The 25,432-nt window shown below is 30.2% G+C and overlaps 1 protein-coding gene and 1 pseudogene across 4 annotated transcripts in view; one reads left to right on the forward strand and one right to left on the reverse strand.

Annotated features, from left to right (window-relative positions):
• The window catches only part of RapGAP1 (Rap GTPase activating protein 1), a 201,603-nt gene that overhangs the window by 45,002 nt on the left and 131,169 nt on the right, over positions 1 to 25,432 (reverse strand). For 3 of the 4 annotated variants that reach the window (XM_089221747.1, XM_089221748.1, XM_089221749.1), the window contains exon 3: positions 24,072 to 24,164. In XM_089221747.1, coding sequence (XP_089077873.1) covers positions 24,072 to 24,164 — 93 coding nt within the window. Of the gene's footprint in view, positions 1 to 6,107; positions 6,381 to 24,071; positions 24,165 to 25,432 lie in introns of those variants that run through there. The other variant, XM_015518011.2, reaches the window with a different exon arrangement.
• On the forward strand, positions 17,250 to 20,231 carry LOC149058236 (uncharacterized; annotated as a pseudogene).

Here is a 25,432-nt window from a genome sequence, read left to right on the forward strand (position 1 = left end):
AAACATCGCTCACAAAATTTCCATGCGAATTCACTTCCACTAAAGTTCATATCTTAACTCACTGAAATAATTATTGATTATTATTTATTCCTGAACCCAATCAATTAGTTTTTCATTATTAAAATAGTATTTATTCATAAAAACATTGTACACTGTACGCCGTTAAATAATTTACTTATTAGTTATTATTAAATTTTTGTGTGTTAAATTTTATCTCACAGTTATAGTTTCGTTAATTATTATTATAAAAATGAAACTAGGTTGAGCAAAATTTATAGTTATGTTATTTTAATATTTACAACATCATCAAATTAGAAAAATATCTGAAGAATTTTTCTGTCTCACAAACGTATAATGTAGGTATAATAAAATTAAAACCCTAAACCCCTTTCATACATTCTACTTTGATTTTACACGAATATTTTTTTGTAGATGTACTAATAATTTAAATTAATTGTTATAATATTAATATTTTAATGTTACTTACCAATATAAATATTGTTTAAAAAGAAAATTAACCAACAATAAAATGTACATTACAAAATGTTACATCACATGAAAGATTAACTGCTTTTATAAATATTATATTAAATTACATTAAACATTGAGTGTTTGTAACAACATTCAGACCACCCAAGTAATACAATATTTTTATTTTGACAAATATAACCATATTCGTATAAAAAAATCTTTTTCCATGAACAAGAAACCACTATATTTATAATATACTCGTCGTAGGTATAATATATTTATATTTTGTTATGTTGATAACAATATGACTAGGTAATAGGTATATATGGATATATATCCATTATCCATAGGTATATATGGATTGAAATAAAAAAAAATTTAAATAATAATTTATAAGTGTACGACTCGGAAACTATATTGTTAATAGATTCGTGTACGATGTACTGCAGTTATTAATTCACGCGATATTTTTAAATTGTTGCACTTTGCTCATATTTTAAAGACTTTAAAAACCCTGTGATCGCAAAGGTGATGTTGAAAATGTTGGAAGACTACAATGTGCGTTTTAATTAACAGATAAGACAAGAGTTTCAAAGTATAATTATATTGCTTAGACGCTTTGTATAAGATACATTTAATATACGCTTTGCCACACAATTTGTTCCGAGAGCGTTACTTCCTTTGAAAATATGCTGTTGATAATGATAAAAAAAAGATGAAATAAAAACACTCGAATGTTCTAGTAACTAACTGATTATTATCTCGACGAAACTTTTACATTTAAAAATAAAATGAGGATTCAGTAAATGCGTATATAGTATGTTTCCCTTCAATATACGCTACTAATTTTCCGGGCCAGATGAAAAACTGTCTGCAGACATTTTGCAAAATTAATGATATAGTGTTCATGATTGGCATGCCCATGGGAACTATTTTCTTAGTCCTAAATTAATGGTACACAAAAACAATATTGGCTAACTAAAAAAAAAAAAAAAATATCCGTGAAGAGCTAGAGAATTTATTTTGAACATCTACTGGGAAGTCATATAAAATGAGAAGCCGGACTTGATCTACTCGCCGCACGAAATGAGTCTTGTAAGATATAAATTATAAATACATCAAGCGAGATAGCATGTCCTACTTAAGATTGTGTTTGTGTATAAAAATTACGTATTCATTTTAAATGTACGCATACGTCAAAAATTTTGAACAAGAAGTTTCTTAATATAAACTGAAAAATTAAGCTTAGCGTTCAGCTTCAGAGTATACAACTATGGAGGGTAAGCGATTGGGGGAATGAAATTCTTATTGTTTTACGGAAACAAGCTATAGGGCTTAAATTATTAACCATAGTATTATTTACTGTAAATATGATTCGAATGTATTAGCGGTGTGCTTAAACTTTAAAGAGTCTAATGAATTATTAATTATTATTATTATTATTATGATTATTGTACCCGCGGAATTATAGGCCATTGCAGAGATACAAGAAGTTTTATAGTTTTGTTCATAATGATTAATTAATAATAATAGAAAATATATTATTTTAAAAATAAATAAAAATCACCTTATTTAGTTTTAGGTTTCTAGTATACAATTAGTTAATGTCACATTCTGTTTAAGTGTTTTGAGGTGAAACTTTAATTGATCAGGGTTCTGATCGAATTGGTGTGTATATTATAATAGTGTATAATAATTAATTTAATTGTACCTTTATTACGCGCATGTATGCGCCTACTATATTTTAAGTCAAATAATAAAATACACAATTATATTTCCAACGATGTAAATATGTAATTATTAATCACCTAATAACTATTAGCTTAGCTTTAGATATTATATTAATACTATCTTTTTCTAATATAGTTTGGAATTTTGGATCCAAATAAAAATAAATAATATCCAGCGTGGCGGTCGTGGCGCGAGCTAAGTAAAAAAAAAAAATAACTGTACGACGGCGTGTGTATAGTATATCGAAGCAAGAGTTACCCATTTAAACTGTGTAAAATACAGGTAGAAATTGTTATATGACATAACTACTTTTTTAATGATTCAATTAACTCCTAGTTAACTCCAAAACATCAGAAATATTGTCTAGAACGTGCTTTTATAAAAATCATCAAAATCGTACGTTTAGAAATTAAGTTATAACTTATAAAAGAAAAAGTCCGAACTTTTTAATGGAAATTTCAAATTTCAATAATATTCAGAATCACGGCGACCGTTTCTAGTATCATCGTCGCATTGGCTGGTTTCCCCACTCAATTTCGTGTATGCTAATAGTTTATTGAATTTAAGTAAACTTATTTTGTTTCAGTAATTTATTTACTTGGTGAGGAAATATGTAGAATAGTATATTAATATTTTTAAAATAATAATACCTAAGTTATAGGTACTTTAGTAGTCTTTCGCCATTTAATTATTTTGTTCATAACACTTAAGAAATAATTCCTCACCAAGTAAATAAATTATTGGAACAAAATAAGTTTATTTAAATTCAATATTCTTAGCATTTATTCATGATATTACATTTTTATAGTGCTTAAAGATCAAATTTTTTTTTTACTTAGCTATTTTTACACGTAGTTTACAGAGAGTTTATGTTGTGATAATATATAGTTAAGTATCGACGTTCACAGTAGGTAATGGATATGTTTGTAAATTAAAATATAAGCTCTTGAACAATAAAAAAAAAAATGCATTGAATAACAGATTAAACATAGATATATACAATATTTAGTAGTGCCAAATTATTATTGTACAGTTAGATTATTTGAATTTAAAGATAATAATATAAATTTGATGTTAATACATAAACATGTACTTATATATATTGTTAGACCAGATGGATGTCCTAAATAATAAATGATTGTACTAAAAATGCGTTTACAACTTATTATTGTTAAAATAACTGTTGAATATAAATATTTAAAAAAAAATACGAAAAATTTAATATCAGTTCATTTATCACGCTTAATTTGAACCGGTACTAACAATGAGTTCCCATTGTTATTATTTTCCGAACTTATATGTCCTCCATTTCTCCAGAGTCCTGGGGGTCTATAAAATGTAATTGTAATAAGCTACTTATTATTTGAGGAAAATCGCTATTCTCTATTTAGAATATTTTTTTTTATACAATGAAAAATGAGAAAATTACGCTACCGGTACTATTTAAATATTGTTGCAAAATATATCTAAGCAGAAGCAGTTAGAGACATTATTATAATAGTTAGAAGTTACCGTTATAGATTTTATTTTTTCACACAAATTAAAAATAAACTTGCTTAATAAGTACCTATTTCAGATGAAATGTATTCAATTTTTTAACGTATCATAACATATTTTTTCAATAGAAAATTGCAGGTTCAGTATTGAAAGTAACTATTAAAAATATTTAATCACTTACTACAATTTAAATTAGTTATATTTTTAAGATTATCTACATAAGAATTATAAAACCATCTGTACAGAGAGCATAACAATAATAATCTCATAAAGTTTTATGAAAATTAACCGATTTTGTCGAATATACTATATTGTTATAGTATTAACGATTAGGTATCGTATATAGCATTAAGTATCAACTGAAAAATTCCAAGTATTTGCTGTAAAATTACAAATTTCAAATTGTAAAAAAGAAACCAAGATAAACCAAATGTATTACGCTGTTGCTATTATTTGCTAATAACGAAGTTGACCTTGTTATAAACGAGTGAAACACCTAATGAAATGACTCATATTGGAAATAATATTCAAGCTATCTTAATATCATAAGTGAATGTTATAGTATTATATAAGAAAAAAGAACAGAATGAAACCAAATCTATTGAAAACCGGATGGAAACGAACATCATCAATTGAAGACAATTTGAAGATTTAATAAATACATCGATATTAAGTGAATGTTATAAAAAAAATCATTGAATATCATAAATTATAATGTGTGTGTGTGTCCTATCAATTATTAATATATACAGGACAGAGAATAAAGAGGAGGGACGCAGAGGGACTCTGCACTAGTTCCCTTTACTTCTGGTTGTGCTTATAATAAGGTGTCCTCTTTTGACGGTACGCCGGTATACTGAGTCATTGAAGCTTAATCAAAAAAATATTTTGCTCTGTTAAAACTAATTATTTATTTTCGATGAAAATTGATCATATTATTTTAATATCTAATATTTATTAGTATATTTTTTTAGTAGGTAAAATAAAAAAAATGGTCCGATAAGCCTGCAATTCTTGTTTTATATTATTTAACATTTTGTAGTGTAATGTACCAAAGTCACGAGAAAAATAAAATGTTCGTTCCTTTTTATTTTGTTTTGTTAATTTATAATATTGGATAAGTGTTAAAAATTTACTGTATGAAATAAAGTCCTTTAAAAAAAGACATGATTTATGTGCCTAAGTTGAACTATATATTTGTAGTTAGTTAATTACTTTTTGTATATAAATATCACGGTTTATATTATTTGGATATTTTTTATGACTCTTAACAAAAGCAATTAATATACTTCGAGAAAAAATGTTTTAGTTCAATAAATTTATGGATTTTCATACTACCAGACCCCTTGGCCCTAGCCGTTTTTTATCACTTTAACCCTTGATTATATTTGTATAGTTATGTGTATGCATTATACCGAAGTGTCACACTGCATATTATAATCACCACAATTTTGTATTGTATTACGTTGAAATATAATGTAAAAGTGCGATTCAATATTAAATAAACAATTGTGAGTTACCAATTAAATGTGTTGTTTTATGCTGCATGTTCAGCGCTCATCCGGCCAATTATAAAAGCTGCCCGTCATTTAGGAAGTTTAAAATTTTAAATGTTCTTATGATAAGAAACACTTTAATTTTTAAATAAAGTTTTAAAAAAAATTCCGTTAGCCAAAGTTCTAAATTACTTATTGTTGATGGGTACTCAACTCAAAAAGAAATTATACGCACAATCAAAGGACAACACATTCAACTTCCGAATCTATTTCGAATTTTATCACCATCTTGAATTATTTCAATGATCTTAGTTTGCTTCAAGTCCCATTATTCCCCCTCTTTTCTAACTTTTTAATGTATTTATCACTATAAAGACACAATTTCTATACTTTATCTATTTTTGTTTAATATTTCCACATTTATTACCTGCTTCTAATGCCGTTAATAATTATAAATTTATGTTACGCTATTGTAATAAATGTTTAACTATCATAATAATTCAGTTTTTTTTTTCTATTAGTTGGTAAAAAAAAAAAAGTAAATTAAAATAAACAATAATGTAATGTAAACACACCACTAGCGAACCGGTGCGGAAAAGTGTGTCGTAAATAGTTTTGAATATATTTCCAATGGCAAACAAAAACGACGCCATCGACGCGATGTATGCGTAGTAAATCATTTTTATGTTGCAGTGAAGTTACATATACGTCGGCGCAGCAGCGATCAAACCTCTCAGAACTCTCGGGGATTATAATATAATAATTGATCATAATTTCATCGTCGTCGTACGCTGTTTTAAGTTATTAAAAATTATGAAACGCTAAAAAGTACATGCCGTATACTTACTATATATATATATATATATATATATATATATATATATATATACAGCTGTAGGTACAATAACTCACTTCGCAGTTTTGTTCTTCGTCGTCTTCGATCAGCGGATGCTTGACGGCCGATCTCTTGTTGGAGCCCGTTAGAGACTTTCGCGTTTTGGTCAACATATTCTGCACCGGTGTGGACCAAATTTAATATTATTTATTTAATTATACTACGTGCGAGTGTTTCGACCACTGCGAATACAAAAATATTTGGCTTCAACGTCGACAGCTCGGACTGTACGCTCAATCGTATTTAATATACACTATTATGCCTAACAGTGGTGCGGTGAATCATATATGTTTCTGTGTTTTTTATTTTTTTTTGCGCGCGACGGTGTACAGAGACGGCGATGCCGATGATATCGGTCGGGTTACTGCGGAAAACTATAATATTACATATTATTATATTATGTACCTCCACAACTACACGCGTCCAATACCATATCGTCGTCGTGTGTATATATGCGTCGGAGGTTTCCCCGTAAAATGCCCAGAAACCGTTTTCGCCAAACCTTTCGGTGTCGACCAACTGTGCAAACGCTGCAACAGTGTCGCGTTCCTGCTGCTGGTGCTGCTGCTGCGGAAGCGGTGGCGGTGATGAATGGTTCACAGCATATAATAATAATAATAATAATAATATAGGTACCAACATATTATTCAATTATTGCTAATATACGTGTACCACACGGATTGTACACCAGTTGTAATGCTATATTGCAATAACATCTATATATACTATTGTCCCGGCGTGTACAGCCTGTTGCAGATCGTCGGATTCTTTTGTGTTCCGTTCCAGAGACATCACGCGACAGTAAATCTAGTGATGCGATATGTCGTCACGCGCGGGTATATATTTAGATATAGGTCATGTATATACGCATATGACGTTAGGTCAGGCGTATTTATGCATAATATTAAGTATGATATATCTCCTAATAATAGCGATATCGTCAATTATCGTGCATTTCGGCAGATGCATATACGCATCAACTGTTGCTGCTGCTGCATAATAATAATAATATTTAACCATCGTCTAAATAAATGGGCATGCTTTATTAGACACACTGAAAACCTAAATTGATATTAAGCTGGATTTTAGATTTTGTTCCCTTGCAGTATTGTGGAGAAAATATGATAATAATCATGGAATAATTATGTAATAATGTACTACTATACTTATAATGTAGTTTTTAGTACTTATGACCGTGCGGAGAACATGCTCGGAGATAGAAAAATTGCTTTTCGACTAGCACGCCTAGGTATTTATTTAGCCACATATAGGAATTATCCACTACATCCGCGATGGCACGATCAAGTCGCTTCCGTGATTCGGCAGCACAGCATACTATTGTATATATGTAATATGTGTATAACATATATATATATATATATAGTATACCTAACTAGTAACTACAGTATCTACAGATAATTATCACGTTCTCCGCACAATAACACTTTCTATTTTGAGTATATTCATTCGATTAGATGATGACGGACGACGGTTCACCATGTGTAGACATCAATCTATATAAATTATTATAATATTATTATTGTTTATTTTACATTTTACAGACTTAAACAGCTCCAATAATTCTTAATATAATCCGTATCATTCGCACCACATAAATCTGGCCAAAGATTATAATAAACAATATAATATTATTACAAAAATATTGTATACATTTCGCCACCTTATGAGCTGAAGAATGATGTTTGGTTTCGATGAGATTGGCAGAACACTAACAGTGTGGTGTTATTATAAAAGATAAGACTGCGTCAAACTATTTTTCTTCTGCAAATTACATAATAACAACAAAAATAAGCGCATCTCGTATAATATTATAACAATTCAATGGAAATATAATAAAATGTATGAAATTCAACATTACATTTACAATTACATTTATACAACGTTTCCGCACATTTTTATTGAAGCCATTGCTTTTCTTCGGGAAAAATAATAAAGCTGCAACGTAAACAGTCTACACAAAATAAGTGTTTTTTCGACAGCTGAGTATACAGCGATCAAAAAATTTATTCAAAGCAGCGTTCGGAAATTTTTTCTTTAACATATTCGAAATGTTTTTCCTAAATTCAACGAGAAATAATATCTTAATATTTTCATGATACGTTTATTTTAACATAAATTGACATATTTCAATATAGGTAACTCAAAGTCGAAATCGGAAACATCATAAATCTAAGTAGGTAATATAATTTTATTATAAATTGGCACTTTGTATTGGAATTCAATACATAAGGCTAATGATCGATGGTCAATATCTATATTACGTAGGTAAATAAAGTGGCCACATATATCAAAGAGCAGTAACTATCATAAACATGATATACTGAGTTGTTTATTACCTCGATCATCACTAATATCATATTTCTATTTGGCAACCCATTTTGTATTAACTCGGTACCTACTAATGCAATTTTGTTTTCAAAATACTTTTTACGGGAATAATGGTGTTGTCATGTATAAAATCAATCAAATTTGATATTTTTTTTTTCAAACTTAATGAAATATGACTTTTTTTTTAAAAAAAAATATAATTTTAAACTTTATTTCCAATTTTTTTTTATTTTTATCATTATTCGATTTAAAATAAGTATTGGAGTTCAATGTGGATTGTTTGATATAATAAAATAGTTATCAAAAAATAAATCATAATCCGATAATTTCACTACAAAAAATAATTCCTGTCTAAATTAATTTTGTCTATGTTGAGAGATAAAGCATATAGCACTACTGATGAGTGATGACATCCTCTCAATAAAATTCACTATAAACCTACCTTACTAAATAGGTATCAAGCAGTAGACAAGTGGAAAAGAATTAAAAATAAGATGGAAACTATTACAATAATACTCCAACGATCCAGTTCATAACAGCCGCCAACTTCCAAACAAAAATATATGTATGTATATAACATTTAGATTTAGTGACTACACAATTAATATGTAATTAATTATTTCGCTTCAAGCCCAATGGCCTATTTTGCCGAGGATTTTTTTTTTTTTTTTTTTTTTATTCATAAAGTTTTACTGACGAATGTCATCTTAACTTACTGTTAATAACATTATTTTTTTTAACATTTAGAAAATAAATAACAATTAAAAAAAAAAAATACATTAGTGATATAAGATACAAATGACTACATATATGTAATATTATAATAATATTATAATTTCTTATTAAATTAAATTAAATTAAATAAATTAGTTATAGGCGTTATAGCAACAAGTCGTGGGGACGTCCACGCTTGAGTCGGCGTACAGAAGGAGGGACACTTAGTTTGTAATATTTCGCACTGTGAGCAGAGTTGATGTGGCCGAAGAAGTTGATTGCTGATTTTTTTATGAACTCAACTATTGTGGGTAGCTGGAAGTCTTGATGAAGTGCATCGTTGCGTACAAACCATGGGGCATTAGAAATGGTTCTCAGAACTTTTGATTGAAAGATTTGTATTTTATGTATGTGGGTTTTTGCACAATTTCCCCACACAGGGGATGCGTAAAGAAGTAATGGTCGTAGTATTTGCTTATATAGCATAAGAGAGCATCTCCAGCTTAATGCAGTTTGACGGTTAATCAACGGGTATAGAACTTTTAGTCTTTGGTAGCCTTGTTGTAATTTGGAGGTGATATGAGGATTCCAGGTTAATTTCCTGTCCAAGATTACACCGAGGTATTTGATATTTGGTGACCAAGGAATACTATTACCGTTCAATTTCAAATTTTCAGGAGTTTTGGGGCGCCGGTTGGAGAAGAGTACCGCTGTACTCTTTTGAGGGTTTAATGCAATTTTCCATTTTTCTCCCCATTTTTGGATTTCATCCAAGTGGGCTTGAATATTTTGTGTTAATGTTTCAACGTCCTTAGCGCTTGAGTATATAGCACTATCATCAGCGTATAGTGCTACTTCAGTATTATTCGTTGTAGGGAAGTCCGAAACGTATAGATTAAAAAGTAATGGTGAAATTTTTGAACCTTGTGGTACACCTGCGTTGATTTGTTTTGTTTCCGAAGTAGTATCATTGATTCGAACTTTGAAGTAGCGATCAGAGAGGTAGGATTTAATTAGATAATATATTGCAGTGGGAGTGTTTAATGTTTTTGCCGAGGATAATATGTACCATTAAAAAAAAAAAAAAAAAAAAAAAAAAAAAAAAAAATACTCCAATACGATTTTATATTTATAACCTATTTGTAATTTATACCGAAACCAAATAAATTCCAAAACCAGATGTATTTCTAGACCATGAATTGTATTTTATACACTATAAGGTAAGTAGAATACTAAAGGTAAAAATCTGTTACATTTGTATTTAAAAAACACACGATGTGATTGTTATTATTTCCTTTCGGAACTATCCTATTATTACGAACTTAAAGGTTGTGCATAGCTAATAAAATGCAATAATGATCAATTTAATATCCCAGTAGTGTAAATTTATACAATAAAAGTAATAAGTATGATCAATTAATAAATTTTACATACTAATAATTTCAATTTATTCTAGTTAAATCGAAGGAATATTACGCAATTAAATTAATATTATTACGATTTTTGAAAAGTTAATTTATAGGAGTCGGTATAAATTTGAAATAAAAAGTTATCACAAAAATATAAAAAAAAAATAACACTCCGTTTCTCCTATACATGTATATGCATGTATTAGTCGTAGTAATTACGTTTTATTAGCTATACTGACCGCTGTCGAAAAAAATATAAAAATAACCAAAATAAGTGTTATAATGAAAATTTTTTTTAACCGCACATATTAGAATAATATAATTGTACCTATCGACCATGGTTGGTAATATACTTTAAGACGTAATTAATCACCGTTGTTAATTTGTTATAAAAAAATAGGTATTTAATAATATAATGATTATTGTTATTGGTTCACTAAAAACTGTAACACGCAATACTGAAATGTGAAATAAGGTTCATAAATTATTGTATATATTATCATGAAATGTTCCACAAATTCTTTTAATTAAAAAGAAAAAAAATGTAGGTAGGTACTACCAATCGAATGTATAAATAAATAGGTAATTTATTGATACAATCTCATGCTCTAATACATTAGAAATAATAATAATAATAATAACATTCTTGTTGCAAGTTAAAAAATATAATGCTTAAGTAATGACGTTTATATACCTAGTTCATATTAATTTATAATAATATGTATATTAGTATGCCAATCAAATGAGATGATTGACATGTACGACGGTCGCGGTAGTCATAATTAGTTTCAACCAGTAGGTAGTAATTTAATTTGAATATTTGATTAAGTTATACACTATAGAATATAGATCCTAACAATAATATCGAAGTGGAACCATTGATCATTTATAAAATTGTATTTATCATAAATGTACTACAAACAGTTAACTGATGAGATGCAAATATTTAACGTTAGCCACTAAAATTTGAAACAACTTGATTATTAGTGTTCTGCTATGTTACTATTTTACATGGTACTTGCATAACATGAAAAAAAAAAAAATAGCACATTGGAAGTTTCTAATCTATTCCTGAGGAAAGTATAATCATTTCATACTTCGTTCTTAGTTTCTCATTACAAATAAAAACTGTTTATCATCAGGAAGTCTCGCATTGTTCCACCAAAATGTATACCCAAAATGGGATAACGTTAGCGACTTGAAAAATCCATATTTTCAAACAAGAATTCAATTAACTTTGATTCCAAATTTAACAACAAATCAAATTTTGGCCAAACGAACGCATTATCTATTTTTAATGTTTTCTTGTCCTTAAATGTTTATTTACACAGCGGGCAGCGGCCATGTCTATATTTCCAGCAAATTTCCGACTATCGTTAGATAAGTTGTTGAATAACGGCTCTGTACTTTGTACCGAAACACATGAAATTAGTTTTTATTATAGATCTTTATAAATTATAGCATTAAGCAAGCCACGATGGTCTGCGATCGATAAAATATTATATACAACACTTGTTGGCTTTTAGAGAACTCTATGGCTAAGATGATGATGTGCATCGCTTTGTTTATTTTTCGTCGCATTTTTACGTCAACGAATTTATACGAATCGGAATAGGTTATTAGAATAGAATATTTTGTCATCTAGTTGCCGAGGTACTTATCGGGTTACTTGACGTATAATACTAATAATTATTATCATTATTACATTGCGGCCATCAAACAACAGTAAACAGAGGGTGCCACACCCATATATATTTGTTGTCACCGTCTAAAATCGTAAATTTACGTTCAGCAGTTCACATTTTTTAGCTTCGTTTGATATAAAATTTGAATTAATTGACCTATTTTGAAACGTATAGTAAAAACCATTATCAATGTTAGTGTATTAAATATTTTCTATAGTTCGATAATGTAGCGAGTTTATCGTATGCAAAATTTAAAAATACTCAATACTCGTTTAAAAACTAAATAATCGTAAAAACTGTCAAACGAACTTGGATGATATTCTTTAGTTCATTAACTTTCGATTTACTCAATTATTTTTTTAAGTAGGTAGGTAATAGGTATATATTTATTACATTAGCATAATAATATAATTATGAATCTTCAGTTTATGAATTAAAAATATTTTACCCCCTCCTCCTGAAAATTGATCCTGAATACGTGCTAGAAGACAGTGATAACCGATGAAGGTGTGGCGTCCTCTTATTTCTAACAAAATGTATATTGTTATAATGTTGTAAATAATAATAATTATTTACAATGCACAAAGTTGTGCGCGCTCTCGTGGACAAAAAAACAAGCAATGACGGTGTAATTGCAGCTAGGCAATGGTTAGTCCGTTAGAGGGCGCCAACGAACTGTTAACGTCCTCTAACGGCTCGGCGCCCAAATGAGAAGATCCCACGAACCTACGACCTCGTTATTCGAATTAATTTTGTCGTCACAGGGTGAGCGCTACTGTTAAAATTATAATTATAATTTTTTTTTTAAACCTTACTCTGAAGTTTTAGCTTGGCGTAAAATTTAATTTATGCATCTAGACTACACTTGTCATGTTCCGTATTACACTGCGCGTTTTTGTACAGGATCTATATTTTACAAACGCTCCATAGCCCCAATTATAATTTCTTATCAATTTAAATAATTTAAATCCTCTTTTAGTCATTAATAAACGTATATCATTCATTTTAAACAAATAATATAAAACCAAACTACGCTAGTATAATATGCTATACTCGTATGCACGACAATATATTTTTTACCCAATACCCTAAATAAATCCATTGACTATTTCTTAGTGAACACATATCACACGTCCGTGTTTCACACAAAAATACGTCCCGTTATACGCATTTAACGGAGGCAAATGTCAGGACTCTGTTTTGGACGCATTATTCGATTTTTTTATACCACCAAGCGGCGATGTGAATATAATAATTTTCGAAGAGGTCGGCCGTGATGCGTTCGGCGCGTTGCTTTTAAAACAAATTGAAATGGCGCCCCGGCGTCGTCCAAACTACAGGACCGATGCGAAACGTAGTCCTTCAATTCCAATTTGATTTCGGTCAGGCCGAAGATATTTATCTGCACCGTGTAAAATAATATGCCCTGCACGACCGAACGGATGCGAATCGTATACGGTGCGCTAGCACGACGTGGTCGGAAGTATAATTTAATAATATTATTATATTTTTTAAAGTGTACACGGTTAGGCGACGACAAAAAGACAGTACTTTTATGGACTCCGGCGAGGGGTCGCTGTAAATTGCGGCCCATTTTTAGTTTTTTATGTAAATTGCGGCCCGGGCATATTTTGCACATACGTTAATTGCGGCCTGGGTATAATTTTTCATTACCTACCCAAATATAATATGTTTTATCAATAATATTGAAATCAATATTTTCCTCCTCATTTTTCAGACTTAGGGCTGTCAATATAATTGTATCAATATTGGTATGATTAAGAATATTGGTTTTGCTATTTTTGTTTTGTTTTTAATTAAAAAATATATTATTAGCAATTAGTAATAACGTGTCCTATCAAATGCACACTGACTGCTAGTAATATATTATATTAGTGAACATATTATTATTGTTATCTAAATCGATCATTCAAAGATTAATACTTTAATCTTTAAATTGTACATCGGAAATCGGAATATCCCAGGCCGCAATTTACGTACATTTCAAATATACCCAGGACGCGATTTACGTATATTTTAAAAGTACATGGGCCGCAATTTACGTAGTATATAACTATGACCTTTTTCGGGGGACGCAATTTACCGACTCCGGCGAGGTGAGTGGAATTCAATGGTGCGCCGATGGACGACCGGCGGCGGCCGCGTCACTGCGAATAAATGTAGGTACATAATAATATCGTGATAATAATAATATAGGCTATTTTACGCCGGAAAATCGCGGGGTGACCAAAGTTTTTTCTTTTCACCGGATCCGTAAAGTTTTGTGATTAAAACATTTAAAACACGCTATGAATATAACGTCATTGTACGCACTTTTACGCACTATAGCATTATAATAGGTAGGTACGTTACGAATTATTACGAACAGTTTGTTACACCACCTGCTGTATGACAACGAAATAAAAATGAACGGATCTCGCATTCCCGCGCCCCGCTTGAATAATCTTGTTTTTCTCATCGGCTAGGATATCATATCATAATATTAATATTATGCAACGACGTGACGACGGCGGCCTGTACACAGTGATGATAACGACGGACGAGTATTATTCCGGATAGATAAAAATAATATATGAGATATTATAAAGATAAATTCGATTTTAATTTTCAAACGTTATTATTACCTTTTAACATCGAATAGCTAATTTTTAGGTTTTTTCCACTCTATACCTATTTTGTTTTTAACCTTGATTTCAAAAATAAATTAACACAATCACCGGATATTGACATTTATGATTAAATAAAATATTTATCACCTGTCCGCAGTCCACTTTCTAAATTGTGTATAAAAAATGTACTATATTTTTTATATTAAATTATTTATAGCATTTTTTTTTTTTTATTACCGCATTAATAAAATATTTACTGATATGATTATATAATATTATGTTTAAAACAGCTAAAACCATTTATCAGCTAAATAAATATTTAAAATTAAAATACTCTGATTGTAACTCTGAGTTTTGTTTAGATTAAATGACGATTATAAAATTATTAAAGATAACATCTTGATATGTCCCAATCTATTGTTGTAAATCGTCCGCCGTCTTTGAACCGCGGTCCACGAAGGTTGAAAAAAATGGTTATAATTCGTTAAAATAATAAGCATAGGTATTTTTAGAGATGAAAGGTAATGTAGGTATGAAAATGATAACCGCGCGTCATCGTTTGAATACCAAAAGTCGAGTAGGTACCGTCCATGGACTACGGGCTTATTAGATAATGTATTACGTCAATATATGACAACGTGGTTATGAGTTTATGACGTATAAATGTATAATACCTCGACGGACTCGACGGGATACACATACCGCTCGATTTGAACGAATGTTGCAATTATTCCGAAATTGAATTAGTAACATACAAATGGATACGGGCATACGGTATAGCGCTGTATAGCACTCAACATCGCATTCAAATTTCGAATAAAAAAAAAAAATTAACAATATTACGTATAATCGGTTTTTTGATAAATAAAGGTCAGAATAATTTGATCATAGTCAATTACGTGGAATTCCCTACGCATACACACATGGATATATATTATTTTATACACATGGTTCCTCTAAACATAGATATAGAGGGGCTTCAAAACTAAAATAACAATACTACCACCACCTTAATAACGCTTGAATACTTTCACACGACAAATATTATTTATTTAATTATTTTGTAGAACGATTTTTCAAATTATTTTACACAAAGAGTTAGATTTTTATCCATAAAAATCATAACACATTCCTCTCGAATATGCATAGGTTTAGGGCATGTCACTCCGTCTAACCCAACTCATTTTTTTTTTAACAAATACAGTCGACTTAAAAACGTTTGTACCTACAACTAGGATTTTTGAATAATTACAGTAATCAAAATCATAGTGAATCTGTTTACCTACCGCCCTTCAAAATTGTCCCACCCGAGGCTGTGTTTAAACTAAACCAGCGGTTCCCAAACCGTGTTTCAAGTTTATTAATATTTCTACGCACCGCGAACACTTGCTAAGGGCACTACTGCTCATAGTAAATAATTTAAAATGTATAGAATTAGTACTTTTTGTCCTATCTTTCATGGTATTCACAGCGGGGCTATCTTTGGTCTAAAAAAAGGGCACAACGGAATAAAGAAGTTTAAAGACTATAAAAACGCTATTACCACATTAATTACTCTACCCGGTAGGTACCCTTATATAATATAATAATACATAGAACCACATTCCATAATTCGGAGCCTAACGTGTGTTTCGTTGTAGCGTTTAATAATATGTACTTAAGCCTTCCGTCGTTGTACAGTTCATGTGCAGAGTTTTCCAGCGACTGAATTTTAGTTTTAATTATCAACACATACAGTAGGTTTTTGTGACGTATGTTCTTCCAAATCATATATATACAAGTAATTAAATTCCGCGCGTACCAGGGCCTAAAATACTGTGTCCCCTGACACACATTGTGTCCCCTGAAAATCAAAGTGTGTCCCCTGAATGACAAATGTGTGTCCCAAGTTTTATAACACGTTTTTAGTTTTGATTGCGGAATTAAGACGTAATAATAACAATTTAGGAATAATTTCAACACAATTTTGTTATAACTTCATTTCAAAATAAATTGAGAATAATTATTATCAATTTTATACAAATATCGAGTGATAAGCATTTATATCTGATATCATACACTTTGGCTGGTCATTACACATTGTTCCACAAAACACATGTGCCTAGTTCCAATGGACTTTTGTTCCACAAAATTCTTGTTTCAAACGTGGGATTTTGTCTATAAATATACTATGTGGGTATTTTAAAATTGTTGAACAACATAATATTATTATGGTATTAGTGATTCTGAATTCTGATAGTAATAATATTAATCATTATTCATTATTATAATAGACGATAGTTAGTATCAACTAGTATTGTTAATAATTTAATATTTTTATTTACTGAACTACTCTAGCCTATTTAGCATTTTGAACCCAATTACCTATTTTATTTCTATACTATATTATTATGGACAAATATGTTATAAAAAAAAGAAAAACTGATAATGTTTCAATACAAAGTAAGTTCATATTAATTCAATATTGTGTAGGTAGTGTGTACTGTAACCTACTAAAAAAATAACTAGTAAGAGCATTGTAATTTCTATTTTATAGCACATTAAGTTATAATATTCTATTATGCCTATAGTGATATATAATTTAGTATATTAGGTATAACTCTACAGCATATTATATACCTAAATGTATTTTAATATGTAATATGTATTTATTTGAAGCCTAAAATATGTTGAAATATTTAAAAAAATTAAAGTTAGGTATTATAATTTATTATTTATTACAAATTGGATTTTAAAGAATTGACTAGTTATTTTGTCTTGTTTAATAAAATATATAACTGGCTAAAGGATCTACACACATAATAATGACTAATTTATTTAAGTCCTGATTTGAGTTTTCATTGTATTTTGTAGTTGGATTGTGTGCTAATGAACCCACTGTTTTTCACCAAAGTTTACCAAATAGAGTTGTTAGTGAAGTATCAAGTTCATCAAAAATTTGTGAATCTAAGCCATTATATGAAGAAATTGATGATGAGCCTGGTGATAATATCACCCAATTAGTAGAAAAACAACAATTTATATTAGATCCATGTTTTGAAAAGTTACCAGTTACAAAGGGTAGAAAGATGGTTAGGTGTATTATTTGTTACAGACAATCAAATACTGCTTTATTGTTATGTAAGAAAAAAAATCATTTGCCACCTGTCTGTTCTGAAAGTGGTTGTGCGCCTCGAGCATCCAGATTAAAAAAACATATTGAATCACATATGCATAAAGAATGTGTAAAAGTTGACCAATTGTCAAAATTATCTGTTTCTGAGAAACACAATACTGCTCCACTCAATAAACTAATATTAAAACAAAACAAAGTTCTTGCGTTAAAAATTAGTAAACTATTAGTAACAGTTTTTAATGATTCTAAACGTGGAACTTTAAGCGCATGGTCATGGCCTTCCAGGGAAGTGGTGAGTCTTATTTGCAACCAGTTGGACCCAGAAAAGCAATTTCAACCGTACAAACCAAAAGAAGGTGACCTACAATATATAAATCCTGGAACACATTCAGTCCTTCTAAGGCATATTGTACAAGCAGATATTCCAAATCTCAAGTCCAAACTTAAATTGTGTATTGCAATTTCTCTTCGAGTGGATGGTTCTGTAGACAGAAACCAAATAGACAATATTCATGTTTTGTTCAAAATTGTGCTGGAGAATGGTGATTCTGAAACAATGTTTATGGACTTTGAAGAACCTACTCAGAAAGGTGCTATTGGGTATTATGAAGCCATAAAAAATTCTGTTGAACGATTTGTTGATTGGAATGAAGTTTTACCATTAGTTTCATCTATTGTAACCGATGGAGCTAGCGTTAATATAGGTAAGAAAAATGGCTTATGGTCTATTTTTGAACAAGAAAGAAACAAAATGTTTAATAATACTGGTCCATTTATCAAAATTTGGTGTGCAGTTCATAGGAGTGCATTAGCTTGGGAAAAACTAACTTCTGAAGTAGGTGAATTAAATAAACTTATTCAAATATGCTCTTCGATTTCATCCTACTTTCACCAATCGGGACTAAGAACTAATGAATTGAAACAAGTTGCTCTAGATGAACAAAAAACTATGTACACACTTCCTAAGTATTTTGATGTCAGGTGGACAGAGTTTACTTATAATTTATTACTGAACATATTAAGGAATTGGAGAATCCTTGTTAAATACTTTATTTTAAAAAAACATGATAAAGATAATAAAACAAAGGCTGAAGGCTTTTTAAAAAATTTAACTGATGTTAACAAATTAAAACTGTTGTGTTTTTTTGTCGACTTGGGTTATTTGTATTCACGTTTTCAGAAACAAATCCAATCAGATGATGTTCTTATATATGATATAGCTGAGAAAAGAAATATATTAATACATTCTATTGAAAATCTAAGAGAACATCATTTACTCGGTGGATGGGAAAGTATATTAGAAAATGAAATTAAAACAATTGATGTTGAACCAGAAAATAATCACTCAAATATTATGTTAAAAGACATACAGTTATATGAAAAAAAAAAAAAATTCCCGAAGAAAGTCCCATCATTTATTCGTCTCTGATACCCGTTCATTTTCTGCTGTACGAAATGATACATTGGAACATATTAAAACATTTTTAGCTGATCGACTAGATGCTGAAGAATGGAAGGCATTTAAACCGTTGGAACGCTTAAGCAATACAGTGACAGATTCGGAACTTAATGAATGCCATAAAATGATTTGTCCAGATATTAATTTAGTTGACTTTGTCACTAGCTACAGAGAAGCGTCTTACACATCAGAAGTTGCAGAAAAGAAAATGTCTATACAATTGTTAAAGTTATTATTGTTAAATGAAGCTTGGAAACCATTAAGTATATCAGTGGTATGTATCAAGTGGTATATTGATTTACCTAATATTAAATATATTTTTTATTGTTATTTATTATTTTTTTAATCACATTTATACATTTAAACTATAAAATACAAAACAACTATTCTAAGTTAAAGTATTTTTTGCAGGGAAGACTGTTGGCTGCTAAACCCCACTCAGCCGATGTGGAAAGGTTAATTTCTTATTATAATGTTTTAAAAACGTCAGGTCGATCTTCCTTGTCACCGAATACTATTAAGGATTGTTTGTACGTCAAATTAAATATGCCATCCGTATCAGAATACAATCCAAAGGAAGCTGTATTGTTATGGTTGAACGAAAAACAACGGCATAGTAAGGTGCATGAAAAAGCGACCAACCAAGAGTGGTATCAAGGTGTTTTTCCTGAAGCTAAAGCTGATCGACTAAAGCAACCAACTGATGATTATAATAAGTGTTATTCATTTTAAGTTGTTACATATTAGTATATTACTATAATAAAATATTTTTAAATTATACTTGTATTTATTTTCTGTATTTTTAGTAACAATATCATATAAATATTATTAATGTGTAAGGTAATAAGTGGTACATAAAAGAAGGGGGGTTTTGGAAGTTACAACTTACACAGGTTTTTTTTTGCTATAAAAATGTGTCAAAGTTCAAAGTCAACAGTTAAATTAATAAGTGTGTCCCCTGAAATTAGATGTATTTTAGGCCCTGGCGCGTACACTCTAGCGGCTAGCTACAAGTACAACAGAGGAAAACGTCCCTTATTAAAATTCAACCTAATCCCCCCCCCCCCCCCCCAGACGATGAAGGCATTTTTCGAGTAGATGCAAATAGCGAATGATATATTATAAACTGCGAGCGTCGTCATGCACGCGTTATATATGATATAAAATAATAATAATTGAAAGTTTATTGTTACATCGCATCGCAGAGGCGCGTATTAACCGGGTCGTATTTCGCGAGCCATAAATGACACTGGTACCGCCATATAATATTATAATATGCTATAAAGATACGTGACGAGAGTGTATGAAATAACAGCTACAGCCGTACAACATAATATAATGGCACATAATATATCTGGGCCGATTTGAGGACAAAATTATCGAGGCGAACGCTTTGCTCTTAATAAAATATACAATCGTCGTCCGACGTGTAAAAGAACTTTAACTGTAATAATAATAACAATTATTATTATTATTATTACTATTATTGTTGAACAGCGTTGCGTGCCGTCCATCGGGGAGATGGCAATTAAACAATATATCATGGGTAGAGGTACTTTCCTCTCCCCGTCCATCGATCCTCCGAAATCATGTTATTATTATTATTGCGCTGCGGCATCGATTTTATGCTTTTCTGGTACCTACGGACGGTGTGCGTAGCAAAAACATCACCGTATACGTCACACCGCGGTATGTTTCGAAGTGAGTTTCGGTGGGCATCGGACGCCCCACGCAATAATTAATTGCACACCGTTAGAAAGAAAAACATATAACTCTTAAGAAAATTAATTTCAAAAGAAACGTCTCCCAATTATTTTTAGTACCGCTGCCACGTCGTTGGTTTAATTACACGGTTCACAGGTTCAGTCTACTCGGCGGACCGGAAAGTGGCGAGTTTAAATATTGTTACACTCCACACAAAATAATAATAATTATAATATCAAACGGTCCTTATAATAATTGTATTTATTATCATTGTTTTTGGTGCTTGAATAAGAAATAAAATTAAAATAGTGTAGTTCGTCCGGCAATTGGTCGAAATGCTTTACGCTGAAACCCGACCGGTGGTTAGAATATATTATTGTTGTTATTTTATGCTACATATTGTTTTAGATCTTTTGATATTACTCATAAAGTCATAAGTGTATAATGTGTTAGGTACGTATAGTGTACCTAACATCATGTGTGCCAGCACGGCGACCCAACATGACTGCGTATACAGTTTATTACTGAGGCGGGTTTTATCTCTCACTAAAGGGAAGGGGGGGATGCTAATTGAGGTTCAAGAATTATGTACGTAGTTGTATTTTAAATATATATAAAATTTTAGTTAACATAATATGGTTTTAGTAATATCTTAATCATTTTTTTTTTTTTTTATAAATTTGTTTCACAATAATAAGTCAATAACATAACATATATTTTAAACAATAATATTGCTATACATTTTCATCTGGAACAATTTATATTAAAGTAATAACAAAAATGAATTGTTTATTTAAAAAAATATTTGTAATACATAATTATTTCCAAGTTTTTTTTCTAACTTTTGAAAATCGTTCAATGATATTATTATTTGTTGAGACCATATTCTTCAATGAAGATATTTTATAATAATTATTGAAAGGTATAACATAATACTTGGTCTTAGAAAAATAAATAGCTTAGTCCCAAGGGGGGAGGGGGGCTAATGCCCACATAACCTCTTCCTTAAACCCACCACTGGCTTATAATATAATAATAATAATAAATATTAATTATTCGTTATTACGCAAACCATCTAGTCGGAGTAACGAACTTAATATTATGCGCTTCAGCGACTAACTATACACATATTATATTATGTGTTTTCGCCGTTTTCGATAGCTTTCTGTGAAACAAGTCACAATTGTCAGCATTCAGAAATAATATAATTACAATTAAATCCTTATATGATGAAATGAGGTGTATGTTTTGAAACAATATATAGTTTATCTATCGGACTCAAAAGTTTCCAATTGTGAAATCTCTTCGAAATACGAGTGTACCTAATAGCGCTTACAATATGCCAGTACAAATAAAAAGTGACAAATTAAATTGATTCAGCGTGGTTTAATAAGATTTGTATCATTTTATTAAATCCTATAGAACCAATAGGAAATGCATTGATTGCAGGTTAAAAATCCAACGAAACGTTATTTCATTTCCTGAGCTCAATGTCAGATCTACATTTACACTAAAGACCACGTCGCCGATTCCTAGTAAACCTTCTCTGTATTTTTCATCCTCTGGTTTTCTATGTTCTTCAGCACACACAACTCATCACATCCTGTAATCTGTCGTTTTTCTCTCCGGAAAGTTGCAAATACGAAAGTAAAACGAACAATATTGTCTCTCTACCTATAGCTGTCATTATAATTGGCAAAATGCGCTTTGGTAACGAAATGACACCCTCAGATTTATAATACATGTAAATACTAAATGGATAATGGTATCGCAGGTGTTAACAGTTTTTTTACAGAATTTCGTATACATATACATGTGATATTGTTAAGTTGCATACGATAATACTATAACCGGGTTCAAGTTTAAAATAATAATTTTCGATATTATCGTTTGCAGCAAAAATGAGCAAGACGAGACGATTTGACTAAATAAATGATAGAGTATAAATGTAGTTTTTTATTATTATATATTCTATGTATTTCTAGCAATTTTTAATCGATATAGTCTGAACTCTGAAGTCATTTCATAATTTAATATAAAAATGCCAAATAAGCCAAGCCAAAACGAAACGTATCTACAAACGTAGTGGTGCGAATAACCCAAGGAAATTCCTTTAAATGAAAATATCGTTATAAACTAATAAAATTCATTACGAAAATTATATTTTCATAGGTTTTGTTTCTTTTGAAAAATATAATCCAAAAAACAAATTTCCAGAAACAAAATCTGTGAAAACGTTAGGTCATTAATTATCATTATATTTTAAATATCATAAAATAAAGGAAGATAAATACTATCTATAGGTTTAGGTATAGCCTTTGGTGAGAAATATGAATTTAATTTTGTCATATTTAATACTGAGAGTTTTGATGCCCAAATACTTAAGAACTTGTATATTAAGGAGATGTAACTTATTTATGCATTGTTTATCTATAATAATAATAATATAACAAGTTGACTATCTCATATACGCATAAACTGATCAGCATATATTTATTTTTACTAAAACCCTTTAATTTAAGTACCTCTATATACAGTACCTAAAGAACTTGAGTCGTCTTCTTTATTAAATAATCATATTATTCTACAGCGATATCCGATACCGTGACAAGACTAAATATTGTTGTTGGCGCCTGTTACTATATAAATGCGACATTAATTATTAATACACGTCAGACACACACTGTTTAAGATAACAAACATGTTATAAACCTAAGACTTTTAAAGTAGCAGCATTATACATATCATTATACATCAGTAGCACTCACTCGCGGAGTTTTGTAAAAGAAAATTAAAATATTTTTAAAATATCAATAATGATATAATATATATGTTCATTTTAATTATGTATAGTCGCATACAATTTTATCAAATAAAACTTAAAAGTATATAGCAGGACGTGATGTTATTGCTTACTTGAGCGAAGTACGGCGGTAGAACACATCTCTGGTCATCCAATCGGTTGCTCTGAACTCTTTCAAGTAATTCGAACAAATCTTGAGTCGCACACTGAAACACATTAAAATCGTTTTGCTTAATAACATTTTAGATTTTTCTCCAATAAACAACATGAATACCGGAAATCGAAATACCTAAGAAGTATTAATAGATTTATATACGAATTGAATTAATCCAAAAACCAATTTCCCGTCTGGACTCGAAATTCCTGCAGATTAATGCAGGGAAATGACCTGAATAATGCAACTAAATGGCATTTTGACCTGTGTAATTACTCGACTGGATCGTTCGTTTTGAAACATACCTATGCGATGCCCTTTCAAGAAAAGGTTATAATTAATAATGCTTTTTGATAATACGGATTTTTATTAATAAATATTTCGCGAATGCTTGTTCCACAAATGGATATGGAAAATCAGTTTTTGTTTTTGCCCACTCTGGCAGATATGCAAAGCGGCTTTTCAAAACAAACGGAGTAAATGGAATTTTCATCGATGTCCCTATGGTTATAATGGAAAGCTGCTAAACGTGTAATAAACAACATTCGTGAAATGATTCGTTCGCTCGCAATTTCACATATTCACCGTCATCATCATCGTTAAAGCAATTAATTAAAAAATCATCCATATATTACTCATAGCGAGTTTAACCGTAGTAGTATTTTACTGCTGAATTCCTATACTCACACTCAACTATACGATTATTTGAACATAATACATTTATTTCACACTGTACGTCTGTGTATATAGTCAAAGTATGTAACAACTAATTGATGACGAATAAATAAAATAAAAAAAACCGTCGATTGTAGATCTGTCCGCACAAACGATTTGTAGTCTGTGATTAATGATCGCTCAACTATAGGTACCTAGGTAATTGGTAATTGCTTTTATTAAAATATATCGCCGCTCGTTTAAACCTTAAACACCGCTTTTATATTGACAGTGACTTATACAAAAATATTATTGAACGCATAAATACGATGAGAATTTTTGACGAACCCATCGAATTTCAATATTTCGTCATATACTTTTTTGTGGCCAAATCCAGATATAAGATGTATATTCGTATATAATAATATGTACATGGTAATATTTACTTGCACAAAGCATAGCAGTTTTATATTTGTGCAATTCGTTCATTTTTGGCGTTTTATTTGTATAAGAAAATGTTTTTACTTGTCGCAAAGGGACAGAACAACCAACATAAATATGTGCAGTATTACTGGAGTATGTATTTTATTTGCGACGGATGTCAGACGCTCAATCGAAATCTCAGAGCTGGCGTAGAAATATTGTGTCGTTGTCCGGTCGAGCTCC

Source organism: Diuraphis noxia, unplaced genomic scaffold, assembly GCF_037042655.1.
Source record: "Diuraphis noxia isolate RWA-SAM2 unplaced genomic scaffold, SU_Dnox_SAM2 contig0002, whole genome shotgun sequence".
Lineage (NCBI taxonomy): Eukaryota > Metazoa > Arthropoda > Insecta > Hemiptera > Aphididae > Diuraphis > Diuraphis noxia.